At 40.7% G+C, this 17062-nt stretch overlaps 1 protein-coding gene across 5 annotated transcripts in view; it reads left to right on the top strand.

Moving 5' to 3' along the window:
• Nucleotides 1-17062, top strand: part of CSMD1 (CUB and Sushi multiple domains 1) — a 2044057-nt gene that overhangs the window by 1710539 nt on the left and 316456 nt on the right. For all 5 annotated transcript variants that reach the window (XM_086703086.1, XM_086703088.1, XM_086703085.1 and 2 more), the window contains 2 exons: nucleotides 11011-11202; nucleotides 11669-11795. In XM_086703086.1, the coding sequence (XP_086559212.1) occupies nucleotides 11011-11202; nucleotides 11669-11795 (319 nt within the window). The remainder of the gene's footprint in view (nucleotides 1-11010; nucleotides 11203-11668; nucleotides 11796-17062) is intronic.

The raw sequence follows: 17062 nt of genomic DNA, 5'->3' as shown, positions 1-17062 counted from the left end.
TGTTCCGTTAAATCTTTTACTTTTTCTTATAAAAATCTCTGTAACATGGGGGCAGGAAGAAAGAGGCATTACCATCCGTATTTATCCCTTGGAAACAGAAGTGGGAAACAGAAGAGGTAAAGGAAAGTGAACTTGAGAATGGACTTAGTCTGGACAGCGTTTGGAAGAGCTCAGTCGTCCCTCATTTCCCACCTCCTGTGAGTCCTTGTGCCCCTGGGCCCCTGGCCTTCTGCTTAGGGTGTTCTCAGCAGCTCTTCCCTTGGGCATCGTTCTGTTTCCAACCATTCTACTTCTTCCACTCGGGGTGTTTACACGTTCCCATGGGCACCTTTGCTTTCCTCACACTTTTCTTTTTTTTTCCTTTTGCCAAGAATCAGATACACAGACTGAGGAGAGGAAAGAGCCGTGTTCGCAGAACCAGGACTCATGTCCCTAGTTGCCTCCGGGATAATCTCTTGAAGATCAGTGTGAGGTTCATTTGGTTGCATGTAAATTTGGCACGTCTCTTGATCCAATGGGGACATCCTTTCCGGGGAAAAGAAAGTGTAACAGTTATTTTATGAGCAAAGAAGAATTAAGTCCCCCATGGGACGTTCCAAAATGCTCTTCTTTCGTTATGTAGTACAATTCTCTCGGCCAAATCGAGTGAATCTTCGGTGGCAAGTAAGAAGAGACAGTCCTATCTAGTTGATCAGGATGTGTCTTGGGTAGTCCTCGTAGCCCTGTCAAGAATGCCTGAAGGAGCCCAGGGTGAACACAGCCGACTTTGGGAGGCATTCCTCTCAGGACCAAGTAGGGGAAGGTGAGGGGCCACTCCAAGGGGAACTCACTCCGTATCAAGAATTGTCACCTTAATCTTGTGTGCATTAAACTGCCAGGCTTGCGTGTTTCTACAAGGAAGCTGACTTTGTCTGGGGCACCTCCATTTACTTGGGCTCTAACAAAACTCTCCAGTCTGTCCTACTTAGGATCCTGTAACTAATCATTCTCTAAGATTATTTGCAGGATTAAGAGGGATGTGCTGGACAGAACTGCCTAATGCATTGCATGGCACAGTATGTGTTCTGTAGGTACCCGTACCATGCTCACTTCCCTTTCATGATCACCTTTATGGAAATAAGCATCTGGAATCAGTGCCCCGTCTATTTATTTTGTTCCTAAGTGGAAAGAAGACCATGAGATCCATGGGGGAAAACAATAAATTAACCACAACTTATAGTTCTCTATTAAAGTACAATAAAAAGTAAACACATTGTTAATCGTGATATTCCCATATGCAGATAATATGCAAATATAAACATCAAGTTTTAGACCATGGGAATTAATATTATATGCTAAAAATTCCATACTATCAAGAAATGATGGTTTTAAAAATAACTCACCGATGTGTTCCTATTTTCCTGTTCCCCACTCTCCCCACCATTTTCATTTCACGGATCAAGACTTTCATAAGCAATATGGCAAAAAAAAAAAAAAATCTGAAAATTTTCTATCATTAAAAATAGTTACATAGTTTGGGTTGCCTGGGGGGCTCAGTTGATTAAGAGTACAACTTCAGCTCAGGTCATGATCTCACACTTCGTGGGTTTGAGCCCCGTGTCGGGCTCTGTGCTGACAGCTCAGAGCCTGGATCCTGCTTCAGATTCTGTGCCTCCCTCTTTCTCTGCCCCTCCCCTGCTCACGGTCTGTCTCTCTCTCAAAAATGAAGATTAAAAAAAATTTTTTTAAAGATAATTACGTAATTGAATTATGTAGGAATGCTCAAGTTTCTTAAAACATTGCTGAAACTGTGTCTTGGGGTTTAAAAACATGCAATTGTAATATGATCAAAATATATTTTAATTGTGGTATTTTTGATAAATATATTGGTAGAAGACTTTGACTTGCCACTTTGTCTTGGTTCTATATATTGATATTTATTTTTTCGAGCTAGTGAAATCTGTGTTCAGTCTAGCTTTAACTTCTTCCCTGTTTTGATATCAAATTATTGAAGTGTGAATTGTTAGCGTTTTCATTCCTTCTGAACTTCGTATTTGGCCATGAAGATTCTTCAGGACTGCAAACTCCCACAGCTAAATTTTAAGGAAATCAGCAATAGTGAATCAGATTCTTGGAATAGTCAAGTTATTTTAAGCAATTAGTGAATTTCAGAATTTAAAATAAAAATATGCTTGAGGTTTTTTTTAGACATATTATTCCTAACTCTACCCCCACCCCACTGTGGAAAACAGTATTTTTCAGAGAGGAAGTTACTTCTTAATCTGCAAATGAGAAATGTAAAAGCTACCATTCTATTAGGGAATATATTCTGAAAATAATCAAATTGCATTTTATGTAGTCAATTAAATGCGGTATATGGTTGGTTGAACTTGTTTCATTGTACTTCTGGATATCCCTTCGTATAAATGTGTATATGTATGTATGTATGTTTGTTTTTACTCGTCAAACCGAAAGAAGCATCCACAATCAAGCATGGCGTGTTACTTGCGGTCACCTGTGCACCCCTTGGAAAGTACAGGTGGCTCATTTAGAAGCAGCCATATTTCATACTGTGTGGCTGCCTATAAATGGGTTGCCCTGTACTAGCATCCTGTTTTCCCAGAAGTCCTGACGAAGGACGTAAGACTCCAGCTTGGTGAACTCTTCCAGCTCCGTCCTAGAATGTGTGTGCATTCTGTTCTTCTTAAGCACTTGGTGATGTAGTAGGAACACTTCCAATTAAACTGTCGGCCCTAAAGGGCAAGGCTCTGCCTGTATACTGAAATAGGATTTAGTATCTTGTGAAATATATTATAAATTAAGTGTTTAATATGTGTGTATTGAATGGATGTCCCATTAAAATGTAAGATGTTCACTGCTGTATATTATTTGTCTTTCTGTACAGATTGTGAGCTCCTGGTGAGCCAGGACTGAGATCAATTAATTTTATATTTCCAGTACCTAGGAAATTATCTGAAGTACAGTAGACACTATAAAAAGATGTTAAAGAAATGATTTAATTAATGCCGTAGCTCAGAGAAGGAGATTTTCCAGATATGTTTTCTCAATACAATTATCTAAATCATCTTTTTTTTTACTTTAATACCCATTAATATTAGGTCAAAAAAGGAAAAGATTATATTAGGATATTATACTCCCAATGTATTTTATCAATCCAATGAAGTGTTACCAGACTAAGCTACTATATATAAATTACTAGCTTCATCATCACATAGAAATCATAACGAAAAGTACATTTTATGAAAATAGTATTAATAGCTTATATTTACAATTAAAGTACTCTTTTACGTCAACATTTTTGCTTAAAACTTAAATGTAGAGGACTTGGATAATCTGAACGTACAGAATGGTGATGCCAGACAAATACTAATATTAACCGCCTGACTGTAAGTTTAATTCTGTATGATAGGAGCCAAACTTATAAAAATTTAGAGAACTTCCTATTAAAACAAAAAACAAAGCATTCCGAGGCAGCTGGTTAGCTCATTTGGTTAGAGCATGGTGCTAATAATAAAAAAAAAAAAAAAAAAAAAAAAAAAAATTCTGTGTTCCTCCTACTATTCTCTCCAATATAAAAAGTAGTGAACACCCGAAAACAAAAGTAATCAGGAAAGGCAGAAAAGCGACAGAAAATAGAGATGGGGAGGGACAGCTGTTAGGGTTGTGGTGGTGTCATCCATGGTTTCCATATTTCTGTTGCTGATGTGCTCATGAAGGTCTGTTGCTATTCCTTATCATGTCTGATTCCTCTATTGGACAGTAAGATCCATAAGCCTTTCTTGTTTCGTGCCCTAAATATCTTAAGAGCATGTTTATTTGTAGAAGAAGGTGTTAATGAAAGGGTTTCTTTTCCTGGATCATACACTGGTTTGTTAGGAGATGACATCAGGACCCGACGTGATGTTTCTCTTCTCCCTCAAAACCCTCGTGCGAGCTCTGTTCTCTCCCTTGTGTCACCTCTCCATCACAGCCATCCCTCTGCTGCCTCTACTTGTGTCTCGGGCTCCCCTTGCATGATGACACGTTTGCGTGTTTTGCACACACACGTGACTTTACCCCGTGCACTACCCTGTATCCCACTGTTGCAGCCGACCACCGTGCTAGATAAACATCTTTTAATTGTTTCCTGTTTTATTCCCTCACTCCAGTCCGCACTCCATATTGCCACTGATTCTCTCTGAAATACAAATACCTACAAATATCTGTGTGTCACTTCCTTGTGCACACACCTGTTTCCCCACCAACATCACACTGCAGGCTGACTCACTCTGCACTCCCCGCGGCTGCAGGATAGCCCTTCCCTGATTTTTACAGCAAAACATCAGTGAGATGCTACCGGAAATTGTTCTCCATCCCAGGATACACCATGTTCTTCCAAACCTCCACATAATAATGAAGACTTTATCCGGAGACTTCTCTTCTGGTTCTGTAACCGCCAATGTCTACTCTCCTTCCGGAACAGCTCAGTTTTATCTCTTCTGCAAAGTTGTGTCCCACCTTCCTCTTTCCTTCTGTGCCTCTCTCAACCTTCCCACAGACCTTTGCTGTAAGAAGTATCATATCTTTTTTTTAAGTTTGTATTTGAGAGCAAGAGAAAGCACAAGCAGGAGAGGGGCAGAGAGAGAGAGGGACAGAGGATCCAAAACAAGTTCTGTGCTAACAGCAAAGAGCCCAGTGTGGGGCTCGAACTCACAAACCATGAGGTCATGACCTGAGCCAAAGTTAGATGCTTTACCGACTGAACCACCCATGTACCCCTCTTATTGTTTTTAAAATACTTATTATTTTTGCTGTGTAGGTAAGTAGACCATGGACAAGAGGGCCCTGTTCTGTTCACTTCTACTCACAGTAACTAACAAATTCCCTGCCTCATAGTCATAGTAAACATGTCTTAAAAATTCAGACAATGTGCTAATTATAAGTTCTTACCACAGTGTATGAGTTACCACTGTCTTCACCAGTTGGATGCGTTTAAAAACTAACACAGAGTAAAATGCCCTTGGCCCACCCTTTCCCTGCCCTGGTGTAGATGCTGACCCTGATGTGGCTGCCAAGTCCCCATCCTCAGTTGTAAATACTCTCAACAGGGACAAGCCGTGTGCAGTGGTAAACATCAGGGAGAAGGCGGACAGTGCAAAGTGTTTCACGAAGCCCTCCCGGAACTGGTATTAACACCTTGAATCACTGTATAAACGCCACGCGAGGTCAGAGTATATTCCACATTAATGACTCATTTTGGGTCTATACAATATATTTAGAATTACAAAATACTTTAGGATTGACTGCAAGAATTCTTAGCTATGATTACCTTACTTTATGGTTTGTTAGTGACATATTTCGTGAAAACCAAGATGGTTCCAGAGAAGTAGCTACTTTGGCTATCTGATTTTCACTCCAGACTTCAGCGGGCTTTTTGATATCTCACTCTGGAGCTCAGGAGTTCATTTTTCTGTTCAAACGTTTTCACCATCCTGTTGAACACTGCTATTTGGGGGAAATTCTTAGTATCATCTCCCATAATGATGAAATAACATCAGTCATAAAATAATATTGGGGGAAAATAAACGATAAAAAAACTAGCTGATAGAAAAAAATCAGTTTGAAACCAAGAACAGTTGTAGGTAAAAACCAGCACTGATGTGTAATTTTGTAAATAATAACTTAAAACTCCAATGCAAGTACACATACTTCATCTAGAGTTTCATTCTTAAATAATGAGACTTGGGTTTAAGAGCAGGAATCCAAACATTTCAGGAAATTCTTCATCAGTGAACTTTACTTTTCAAGTGAACCACCAAAATAACCTGAAACAGCACTCTGGTCTCAAGCAACGTTTCTTTCCAGATGACTGCAAATCCTTTTAACTCGATACACGAGCGATACCTTGCAATATGACTAGTACCTACCTCTGAGCATCACATGAGCACAACTGAGCCAATGATTCTGGAGATTCACTTTGATATACAAGTGCTTTGGATGACAAGCATGTTTCCAGAACAAAATATGCTCACAAACTAACGTTTTACTGTACTTCTTTTTACTGAAAGCAAATGTGAAAGCCATGTCCCTTTCTGTGTGTTTGTGTGTTTTGTTTGTTTTGGTTTTTGGTATTTTCGGTTTTTGCACATGGCAACCTTTTCTTAGATTACTAAGGAGATTTTTACCAAAAGGTACATTATTCAAATTGAAATAAGTGTCAGGTAAAGTTAAATGATGACAGGATTCTGTGAATATGTGAAGCTTTTTCAGTTGTTTGTAGGAGAAGGTATCAGATTTGTGAATGAGGAATATGCTTCTTTCTCAGTTGTGGTTCTCAAAGCTCGCCTACACGAGAAAGCACCTTCTCAAAAGCTGTTTAGACAAAGGCTGGGGAAATTCATGACTGCAGGCCTTGTTGAGCCTGCAGGCACAGAATGGATCATATCCAGGGCAAATTCTTGTCTCACACAAGTGCTTTATGGGGAAGATAAGAACTAGACCAGATACTTGAGAGTTAAGTGGAAGTCTCTTATAATGCTATTATTTTGTTAGGTGCTCAAGATATATACCATTTAATTCTTAAAAAATATTAAGACAGGGTAAATACTGTAAAAGATGTGGAGAGGTCATTTCCATCTGCCTGATGTTTACAGCCTGTTTTCCCTGGAACATTTAGTCCAAAGCATCTTTGCTACTTATATGACCTCAGAAGAAATCACAGGAAACAGACACAAATGGAATTACTAAATAAATTCAATACCAGTCACAACTCTTAATAGATAATGTTTTGAAATAAATAACTGGCTTTAATCTTTTTTAAAGGTTCTGTGGCCTAAAAGAATATACAGAACCAGTATTTGCTACACTGATTTCGTGCAGGCTGGTGGCTCCAAGACAGGAAGGGACATCTTCTCTATATTTTTAAAGTCATCACCCTTTAGCAGTATTAAGATTGGTCATTATAAAGTGTTTCAGATTCAGATTAAAATGGAAATGTCTGTTCTTTGGAGGAGTATCTTTGAGATCTAAAGATAAATCTTAAAAATACTTTTTGAGGTATTTTTGATTAACGACAGGAAATTTTTTTTCCTGAAATAGTCATGGAATTCATCAGGGAGTTTTTTGCTACTTCAGAATGTTGCTGTTAGACATCAGTGCAACTTATGAGTTCACCGGTGTTTAAAAGCGGTGTTGAAATGTTTTCAGAGTCACAATGATGTTACAACTCCTTAACCACAAAGCAAGCCAAACTCAGTCGAAATGAATTCAGCAGTTTGTGGACAGAGAGCGAGCGGGGATGTGTTTCCGGTGCTTGTGGACGGACTGAGTCCAACAGTCCCAACAGCGAGGGAAATGTGGGGTTTCTGAGGGTTTCTCCAGCCGTTTCAAGACATCGATCAATACTACTTTCAATGCTTCCTCCAGGAATAAAGTCTATGGTTCCACCTGTAACTGGAAATGAACTATTAAATCATGTGGGGCATTTTGTGTGAACAAAGCTCTCTTTGGTGGACTGAAAATTGGAAAACTGAATTCTGGAATGTCCAAATACTTTTCAACTGTCTGACAGGGAAGAGGAATGTATTTCCTATCATGACGTTGGATGGGCCTAGAGGCTTTGGGTGCTTAGTAATCGAGTGTAGGACTTTTTATACATAAGGAATTTCATGATGCCATTGAAGACATAAGCAAACTTTTGAAAAAATACTAGAAGGCACCGTAAGAAAGCAAGTACCACAGGTACTGGAGATAGCAACTACCCTTTCAGAGACAACTTGGCTCAACTGTGTGACAGGATGTGTTGTGTTGTTTTTTTTCTTTTTAATTCAAGATTAAATGATAGAAAAAGCTGTCAAACCTTTCTCAAAAAAAAAAAAAAAAATCAACCCAAAGAAGGCTTGGCAGACTTTTTTATTAGTACATCTTTATTTGTTTTATTATTTGCCCTCCAATGTTCTTTTTTACGTTCTTCCAGAAAGGTTTTAACGCAAGTGGTTACTTGTAGAGGTTTGTCTGTAAAGCTGCAGACTAGAAGCTCGTGAGAAAGCGCACAAGTCACACAGGAAGTTCAATGTCATTACTTTATCAGCACGGGCACGCACCTCTGCCAAGGGAATCTTTTATAACAAAACAGTTCTCTGTCACCCAGAAGCAACTGGTCCTCATCATGGGAGGTCCTGGGCAGGCTTGACCGTTTCTTCGTCCAGGCCTTAGTACTCCACAGCAGGTGCTTGTGTTTCAAAGCTTAGTTTAGAAGCATTAGGTGGGGGGGTCTGGGGGGCTCAGTCAGTTATGCGTCTGACTCTTGATTCTGGCTCAGGTCATGATCTCACAGTTTCCTGAGTTCGAGCCCCACGTTGAACTCTGCACTGACAGCATGGAACCTGCTTGGGATTCTCTGTCTCTCCTTCCCTCTCTGTCCCTCCCCCGCTTGTGCTGTCTCTGTCTCTCTCAAAATAAATAAACTTAAAAAAAAAAATCTAAGAAACATTCGATGGATTTGCCAACTTTTTCTCCCATTCCGAGTGCCATTAAAGCCTTCACCAAAAGCCAATAAACCATCTGGTCCTTTGTGTTGCTGACATCTGGCTTTAACAATCTGATTCTGGATTTTAAACATCTCCACTTTCAGAATATTTAGTCACTCAACAATCATTATAAACTAAAAAGGAATCCCGATTTCTGGTGCTCCTTGAAAGGTCGGAGGCTCGTGTGCTGCCAGGTGTGAATTTCCACGGGACAGGAGGTCGTAACTGTCTCCCAGTGCTCTTCGTTGATAAGCCCTGCATGTCCTTGAGCATGAAGGCTGTCAACTCCTCGTATGGATTCCTTGGCTTACCCGGCGTCCTGGCACAAGGGTGTGGATGCTAGTGACAGACCCCTGGCTCTTGTTGATACCTGGCTTTTGTTTGTCTACTGAATATTTTCAATTTTATCTTCCGCTGGCATTTGATACTTAAATACCTAATTTGACTTCAAAGTAGTGGAACATCTGAGACGTTACCTGTTACCAGGAGCGGGGCCCTCCTTAGGCGTGGCCGCACCTCCTTGTTGGTTCTGTCCTCAGTTCCTCACACCCTGCGGCCTTGCTTTAAAGCACTGCTCAGATCCCCGCGCTTCCAACCCAAGAACCACATAAAGCAACAACAACAACGAAGACTCCGGGTCCGTTTTCCCTTTTGTAGAAGGAGAAGCACAGGCTAATTAATGTGTAGAGCCTTTTGCGACGCTTCTGTCCCATGGTTGTCTGTCCGACGCAACTTCAGCAGGATACTGGCTTGCTTTCTCCCCGGTGTGTTGGCTGTCTGTGGTCAGATTAGAGTAGTCAAATATCTGCGTGAGCCCTGAGACCCTTCCCCTAAACGCCTGCCTCCCCTTTGTGGCAATTAAAATACCCCTTTGTTTTGCACTGGAATTGATGTTCTCTTATGTTCTTTACTTCTGGGCAACTGGAGTTAAAATTACAACAAAACCTTGGTTTGCCAGCATAATTCATTCCAGAAACACACTTGTCATCCAAGGCACTTGTAGATCAAAGCGAATCTCAAGAACCATCGGCTCAGTTGTGATCACATGACATTCAACGGCACGTACTACTCGTATCGGAAGACATCGCTCATGTATCACGTTAAAATTTGTTAGAAATGTTTGCTCATCTTGCAGAAGACTAGCAGAATGAGTTAGTCACAATCCAAGGTTTTTCAGTATTTGCATTTCTTAAATAGATCAGAGTTATTGTAAAGGCATAGTTAGTAACGACTAATACTTTATGGTGGACACTTTTAGGAAGAGAGTTAGCAACTTGAGTGTAAATGACCGCATGTCATTTTCTCTCCCCTGTACAAAACTGCAGAACTCAAATCCTGATTATATAGAGATCATCAGGGTGGCATTATGTTGCGAATTTATGGATATATTGTCCTCCATGGAAACCATCGCAAATGCAAGTCTGGCAGGCCGACCTATCAAAAATCACAAATCCATCCTTCCTTCCTTCCTTCCTTCCTTCCCTCCCTCCCTCCCTCCCTCTCTCTCTCTCTCTTTCCCTCCCCCCCCTTTTCTTTTCTTTTTTTATTTTCTTTCTTTTTTTCTGAAAGGAAGAAGTCAAAGTTAGGTGGAAGTTAATGTTAACAGACCATGTGGTACATCAAGTTCCCAGCTCTCCTTTTTAAAACGGTCAACATTTGCATCGGGATACAAGGGGAGAAATGTTAGTGGAAGACTGTCTCCACAGATGGCCGTAATATATTGCCTCACATAAAAGCAATATACAGCTCTCAGTACTGCAGAAGCTAAATCTTCATTTCTGTCATCTATTTCTTTGAGTTTAAGAGCTAAGTTTGGCGAAGTCATTATAGTGATTCATTTCTGGGATTTCCGTTGCACATGGAGTTAGCTGCCCAGAAGCCCCCCTAACTGTATGCCACAGCAGTGTGGCAGGTGGAAATTCACAAGCCTGCCTTCTGTGAGTAGGAACAACTTTTCAGTTTCCCATGACGCTTAAGATCTTGCAGTTAAAGAGAAAGATGGTGTGAAGGTGGGCGGGTCATGACTGTAGGTTACAGTCAGTGCTGGCAGTAAGGACCCTGAAGAGTGCCTTTCAGGCTCTGTGCCACACAGGCATGGCTGGTCCCTCCTTCTGGAGAGTTTGAGCTTGACAGAAGGAATGTGGAAGTAGGAAAAGCTTACAGCTCCATGAGACAAGGCTCTAAGGCTTACTGGAGAATTCAGCATGCTGGCAGGCAACCTAGATTAGCAGACGAGAATTTGGAACTCTTAGGAGAAGAGACTCTGTATAATTATGTAAATAGATAAGGACAAATAAAATAATCAAGCATCACGGGATGACACATGGTTACCAAATAAGTCCAATCGAGACCCACCTGTGTTTTTCCCTTTTTAAATTGACAGTCTTCTTTTTCTTTCCAAGCTCCGGGAGGCATTTGATAACCTACACCATCTCGTCTTTATTTGATGCTAACCTACAGTCTGCCGTTACTTCTACTCAATCTTTCCCCTCCTTTCTCACAGGTTTTGACCTAGTAAAATGTGAGGATCCAGGAATCCCTAACTATGGCTATAGGATCCGAGATGAAGGCCACTTTACTGACACTGTAGTTCTGTACAGCTGTAACCCAGGCTATGCCATGCATGGCAGCAACAGTCTGACCTGCCTGAGTGGCGACCGGAGAGTGTGGGACAAGCCCCTGCCTTCCTGTGTAGGTGAGTTGGGAAGTTGGCCTCCTCACTACACAAAAGCATACCTGAGAGCAGGAGCCCCACGGTGCTTCGGAAGAGGGCAGGGTTCTTCTGCTCTCTCTGCAGTATAGGTTTTTATGTATTTCCAAGATATGCATGTCTTTTTGTTGTTTCTTGTTTTCTGTAGGAAAGGACGATTTCCTGGTACTGTTTTACTGAGGCTGTCTGCACAGAATTGCTATTGGAATTATAACTCAAGTGTTTCATTGTTTTATACTCTCGACTTTAATTACGTAGCAGATTATGTCTTTCCATCAGGGTGATGCTTGGGAATAAGTAAAGGAAACAAATGATGGAGACGGACGAATGGGATTTTGTTTGGTTGTGTGTATAAGGTGGACGTGATGGTTTGGGGGTTTGTTATTAAAAGAGCTGTATGGAAATCCGTGGGCCTGGAGTGAATCCGCTCCTGTTTCCCTGTCTCTCGCAGCGGAGTGTGGTGGTCATATCCATGCTGCCACGTCAGGGCGCATCCTGTCTCCCGGCTACCCTGCTCCCTATGACAACAACCTGCATTGTACCTGGACCATCGAGGCCGACCCAGGAAAGACCATCAGGTACCTGTTGTACTTTGGTTTCCGCGATGCAGTTTTAGAATACGGTCGTGTCTTCTATATTTGTAGTGGAGATAATAGTACATCTGTTATTATCCATGACTAGATTTAAGTTTGTGAGTCAAAGAAAAACACGTAATGGTGCGCATACAGTTTTGGTTGGCTCACACGCTTACTTTGGTGTTCCTTTAAGAACTTGTGTTAAGCCATCTATAAAAAAGAGAAAAAGGAAGTAAAGGTATCAGCTTTTGCTGCATAACAAACTGGCCACCAAAGTTCAGTTGCATAAGACAGTGATTTATCTGCCCTTGACCTTGTGGGTTGCCTGGGCAGTCCTGGGCTGGGCACGTTTGGCAGGGTGGTCCAGGATAGTGTCACTCAGGTGTGCACATCTCAGCTGGACGTGTCGGAAGGCTGGGGCCTCTCGATACCAGACTGCTGTTTCTTCAGTAAACTAATCATGATGGAACTTCCCCGGCAGCAAGAGAGGGCACACTTTTCAAACTTCGCCTTGCGTTACATTTGCTAACATGCCATTTGTCAAAGCAAAGCTCATGGAGCAAGAAATACACTCCAGCCCTTAATGGAAAGAAAAGCAAAGTCATATTGAAAAGGGGCTTGCATACAGGGTTGGGGAGAATATGTGGTCATTTGCCATATACCAAAGTTAAGTTTGAGGTAAACCAGGAAAGCATTTCAATCTAAAGTTACACATATAAATGAAAATATTTACAAATCACTGAAAATTGGGGGACCTGGGTGTCTCAGACGGTTAAGCTCAACTTTTGATCTTGGCTCAGGTTTTGATCTCAGCGTTGTGAGTGGAGTCCCATGTTCGGCTCTGCACTACATACACATGGAGCCTACTTAAAAAAAAATCACAGAAAATTGTGCAAACATTTTAAAAGAAAATACTCTGTTTTAATTGATGGGTCTTGGTTATTATGGTAATCTTTTTATACGGATAAGTAAACCAACGAAAAGTAATCTTTGCAAAGCAAGTTTTCCATGTTCTGGTCAGGCCATGTCAAAAACCACAGCACGTAAATCAAAAAGTAATTTCAAAATAAGTTGTTTCTTGATCATAGTTCTCATGAACAAGAAGAGAACACAGTCCTTTGCAGTGCTTTGTAGAATCCTTTTACTGTGTGTTCATTTATTTTTTTCCCTTTCATCGTAGTTCTTCTGAAATCTCTGTACACAATTTACTGTCTAAAAATTCTGCCCCACCCTGGGGCGCCTGGGTGGCTCCATGAGTTAAACATCTGACTCTTGGTTTCAACTCAAGTCACGATTTCACGGTTTTGTGGGTTCAAGCCCCGTTTCGGGCTCCTCTGTGCTGACAGTGCAGACCCTGCTTGGAATTCTCTGTCTCCTTTCTCTGCCCCTCCCCGACTCTCACTGTCTCTGTCTCTCTCAAAATAAATAAAGTTAACAAAAATTAAAAAAAAAAAAAGATGAACAATTCTGCCCCACCCCTAACAGTCCTAATCCACAGACGTCCAGTCCATTCACTGCCTTGTGCACCAGGAAGACCACGAGAGACTGAGTGGCCAATTCAGCTCCTTCTTCAAATATATGAAGTTGAATCAAGTGGGAGATCAAACACAGAAAGTTCTTTATGGGGCTAGTGAATGGACAGAAGCATTCATAAAGCACTGATTTTTTTTTGTCCTTATTCATAAAAGGCACCCTAGCAGACTTAGTAATGTGTGTAAAACAGACATAGACCCATCATGCTGCAATTTTATAACTTAGTGACAGTAAATGGGAATGAAAGCCGAGGGGAGATGCATATTGTATCCTGTGATGCTCCGTTCCCTTCATCGGACATCCATCCTCTGAAACCCACAGCTCTCTTTCACACTGTGACACGAACATCTTGCCGTCTTTTTAAAAAATAATTTTTGAAGTTTATTTATTTATTTTGAGAGAGAGAGAGAGAGAGAGAGTGAGAGTGGTAGAGGGGCAGAAAGAGAAGGAAGGACGGAGAAAGGACATGAGAGAGAATCCCAAGCAGGCTAGCTGCTGTCAGTGCAGAGCCAGATGTGGGGCTCGATCTCAGGAACCGTGGGATCATGACCTGAGCCAAAACCAAGAGTCGGACGCTTAACCGACTGAGCCACCCAGGCGCCCCGAGTATCTTGCCATCTTAAACTAACATGGCACAAACTATTACCACTTTCAAAGCCTAACAAAAAATAATTCTCATTACTTAAGAGGAGCAAGAGAAGGCATGTCAATCACATATATAATGCAAGATGTCAGTTTATAATAAATGATGTAAAAATTAACTTGTGACCTTAATTAAGATAAATGGTTAATTAGATAATTATTGATCTACTGCGACAAAAATAAGATATATTAGAGTAACAATGTAAGAATCTGTAATCTTTATGGAAATCAATGCACTTTTCCACTGAACTAAATAAAAGTAAATATTATTTCTTAACCTTTAACTCCTGAATGCTTGACCTGAGTATTATAAAAGCCACTATACTAGTTTTTATTTTGAAAAATTCTAAGGATATTTTATGATTCCCAAAATAACTTGACGTAAACAGGATATATTTTCTTTTAGGGAGATTTCAAATTTCTGTATCTCTTATGAGTTCCTTTGTGATTTGTTTCCTAAGAATTAAAATAAGCATTGTTCTCCTAAATGCAAACCAGGGGATGAATTCATTCTTGGCAGGTGAATCTAATACTTCATTAACATTTTAATAAGAAAAGAGAGAAGAAAGTAATAAAGAATGAGTTGAAGTAATAACAACTATAGAACTTTTATGTCATGGACTGGGCTCTGATGTTTAACCATTAGGATTCTAGAAAAAAAGACATTGAATACACTAATTTGTTGTTCTGGGGATGTTGTCCTTCTCTTCCATGTCTTTCAAATATGAGAGTTTACTTTAGCAAATTTGTAAACAGATCTTTTTGATTTAAGCCATAAAGTCCTTCCTAATAAGGAAATCAAGAGGGAAGCATCAGTATTTATAATTAATTTGCTCAATCAATGTTCAGCTTCGTCTCAAGATGTTTCTGGTGATTCCTCTTCGTTAAGAAAATATATATTGATTTTGGTGTGGCACTTTGGAAAACAAACATAATTAAAAGTACATGATGTACAATTTTAGGCTTTAAATGGTACTAATACTCAGAAAGATAGGGTCCAGTTTTAGCTTTGATATTTGTTGGCTAGTGTCTAAGCCTTAGTTATTCCACTGGTAACTTAGCCAGTATTAACTGAACTGTTTATTTGATAATGAAGAATACATCAGTCATATAAACATGAGTTCGGGGATTAATTTAAGTATTTAAAAAATTCTTCATATAAATGGAATTCATTATTATACATTCAGACTCTGATTTATTTAATGTAAATGTTTTTACTCTCAAAGAATGAATAAACAACAGGATCCCAGAAATTATTTAAAAAATGGTTTCAACACACTTCAGGGCCAATTATTGTTGGACCCATTTTGATTTCACTGAAGCCCCAAGCAATTTCTGATTGCCTATTGCATAGCTTTTTGCTCAAGGCAATAGATGACCCCTGAATGGTTATTGTTATAGGGCACCTGGGTCTGGAAGAGTTTTGTAATTTTAACATATATTCTATAAAGCAGTTACCTGAGCTGAATTTAATTAAAAGTCTAATCACAAGACATTGTAGTACATGTAGCCACATTTAGTGTTACATGTAAACATTTCTCCAAGAGACTCTGTGTATATTGCTGAACACAGCTGTAATTTATATAATAAAGATAACAGCACTATAAACATCTTCAGCAAGCAGCATCGAAGGCCACATTTTACATAAAGACGTGTATATTGTTCGTTGGTATTAATTGCCTTTCTGCAAGTGTAATTGTCTGGAAAACTCACTTTGAAGGTATTTCTGTGCCTAGTCGTTCGCAGGAAATTACATTGGGAGGTATGGTTAAGGGGAATTCTTTGGGAGAAGCTCGGGCAGGATTAGAAACATCAGAGGCATATCAAAAATTTACCACGATTGTCAAAACTGTCCCTATCCAGATTTTACAGAAAGTGAAATATGGGTTGCTGGACCTCACCTCAACCTGATGTGCCCTGGACTTGTTTCTTGGCTATCCCGTGTGATAGAGTACAGTGAGGTCTGGCTTGGAATTGTAGGGATATTTTAATTTATTTTTGACCAGACTTCAAAATCCCCATAAGCGATAGAGTCAAGAGGAATGTGGTGGGCCAGTGACCTCCACTCATGAGACAAGTCTGTCCGGTCTCAATATTGAGCCTTAGCCAATGTGCTGGGAACCTGAGTTGGAAGCCTTTTGAGGACATAACAGCTGAGCATGGGGCCAGGAATCAACACATCTGAGGTTTCTCCTTTCCTATTTAGACCACAGATTATACTTATCTGTTGTAGACAGTGTGAGGAATTCGCCAGCCACAAGAACTTCAGCCATCAAAATGAGGAAAGAGACCATTAGTACTGACAAGTCTGCCGTGTCTTGGCTGGCTTCCAGTCCTTAGCCTGGAGCCACTGGGACAGCCACGGGGTTTAGCGTACCTCCCCAGCCACTGAGGAGCCAGTAAGAGAGAGGCGGGACAGCTGTGGCACTCCTCACTTTGCGGGATCCTCACAAGCGCAGTTTCGGTTATTACTTCTTTATTTAACAGCCCTCCTCCAACCATGCGGCTGGAATCTCCGCAGAAACTTGTGGACGGGCTGAACAGTTGCATAAAGAACAGACTTCCATTTTCACTGTTCAGTCCCCATGTCGCTACACAAATAATGGAGGCACACCGCCGTCGCTGAGTGACCATGTCTTCTTTCCAAGTCCTCGAGTAGTTGAGCATGTGCATCTGCTACCAAGTTCATGCACAGGGCATGTTGCGTTGCTGCCTCGTTTCCTCGATAAACCCACTTGACGTTCTGCATGGACATCATGAAAAAGGGCATTGGCCAACAAAGACAAAAGTACAGAAAAAAATGAAAAGTGGTAACATGGGAAGTGAAATTGGAATCGAAGCTAGATGGAGATATAGGAGAAGTAGTTGGCAGTGGAAACATGGGCATTACCCTGTTTCGTAGACACGAGACCCCCGCAGATGTACTCCAAATACATCAACTTCTGTCCTTGCTGTTATCATTCCCCCTGGTCCTGTTTCTACTTCTGCATCCCCTAGTTCTGTTAACATCCACCTTCCTCCGAGTGGTTGGGGATTTTAATTATCAGGATTATCTTCCGCTCTTCCTTATTTCTCCTTCCTCAGTCTCCAGCATT

This window comes from Puma concolor, chromosome B1, assembly GCF_028749965.1.
Source record: "Puma concolor isolate L17-30 chromosome B1, mPumCon1.1.hap2, whole genome shotgun sequence".
In the NCBI taxonomy this organism is placed as follows: Eukaryota; Metazoa; Chordata; class Mammalia; order Carnivora; family Felidae; genus Puma; species Puma concolor.
This window is presented reverse-complemented; position numbering and strand designations above follow the sequence as displayed.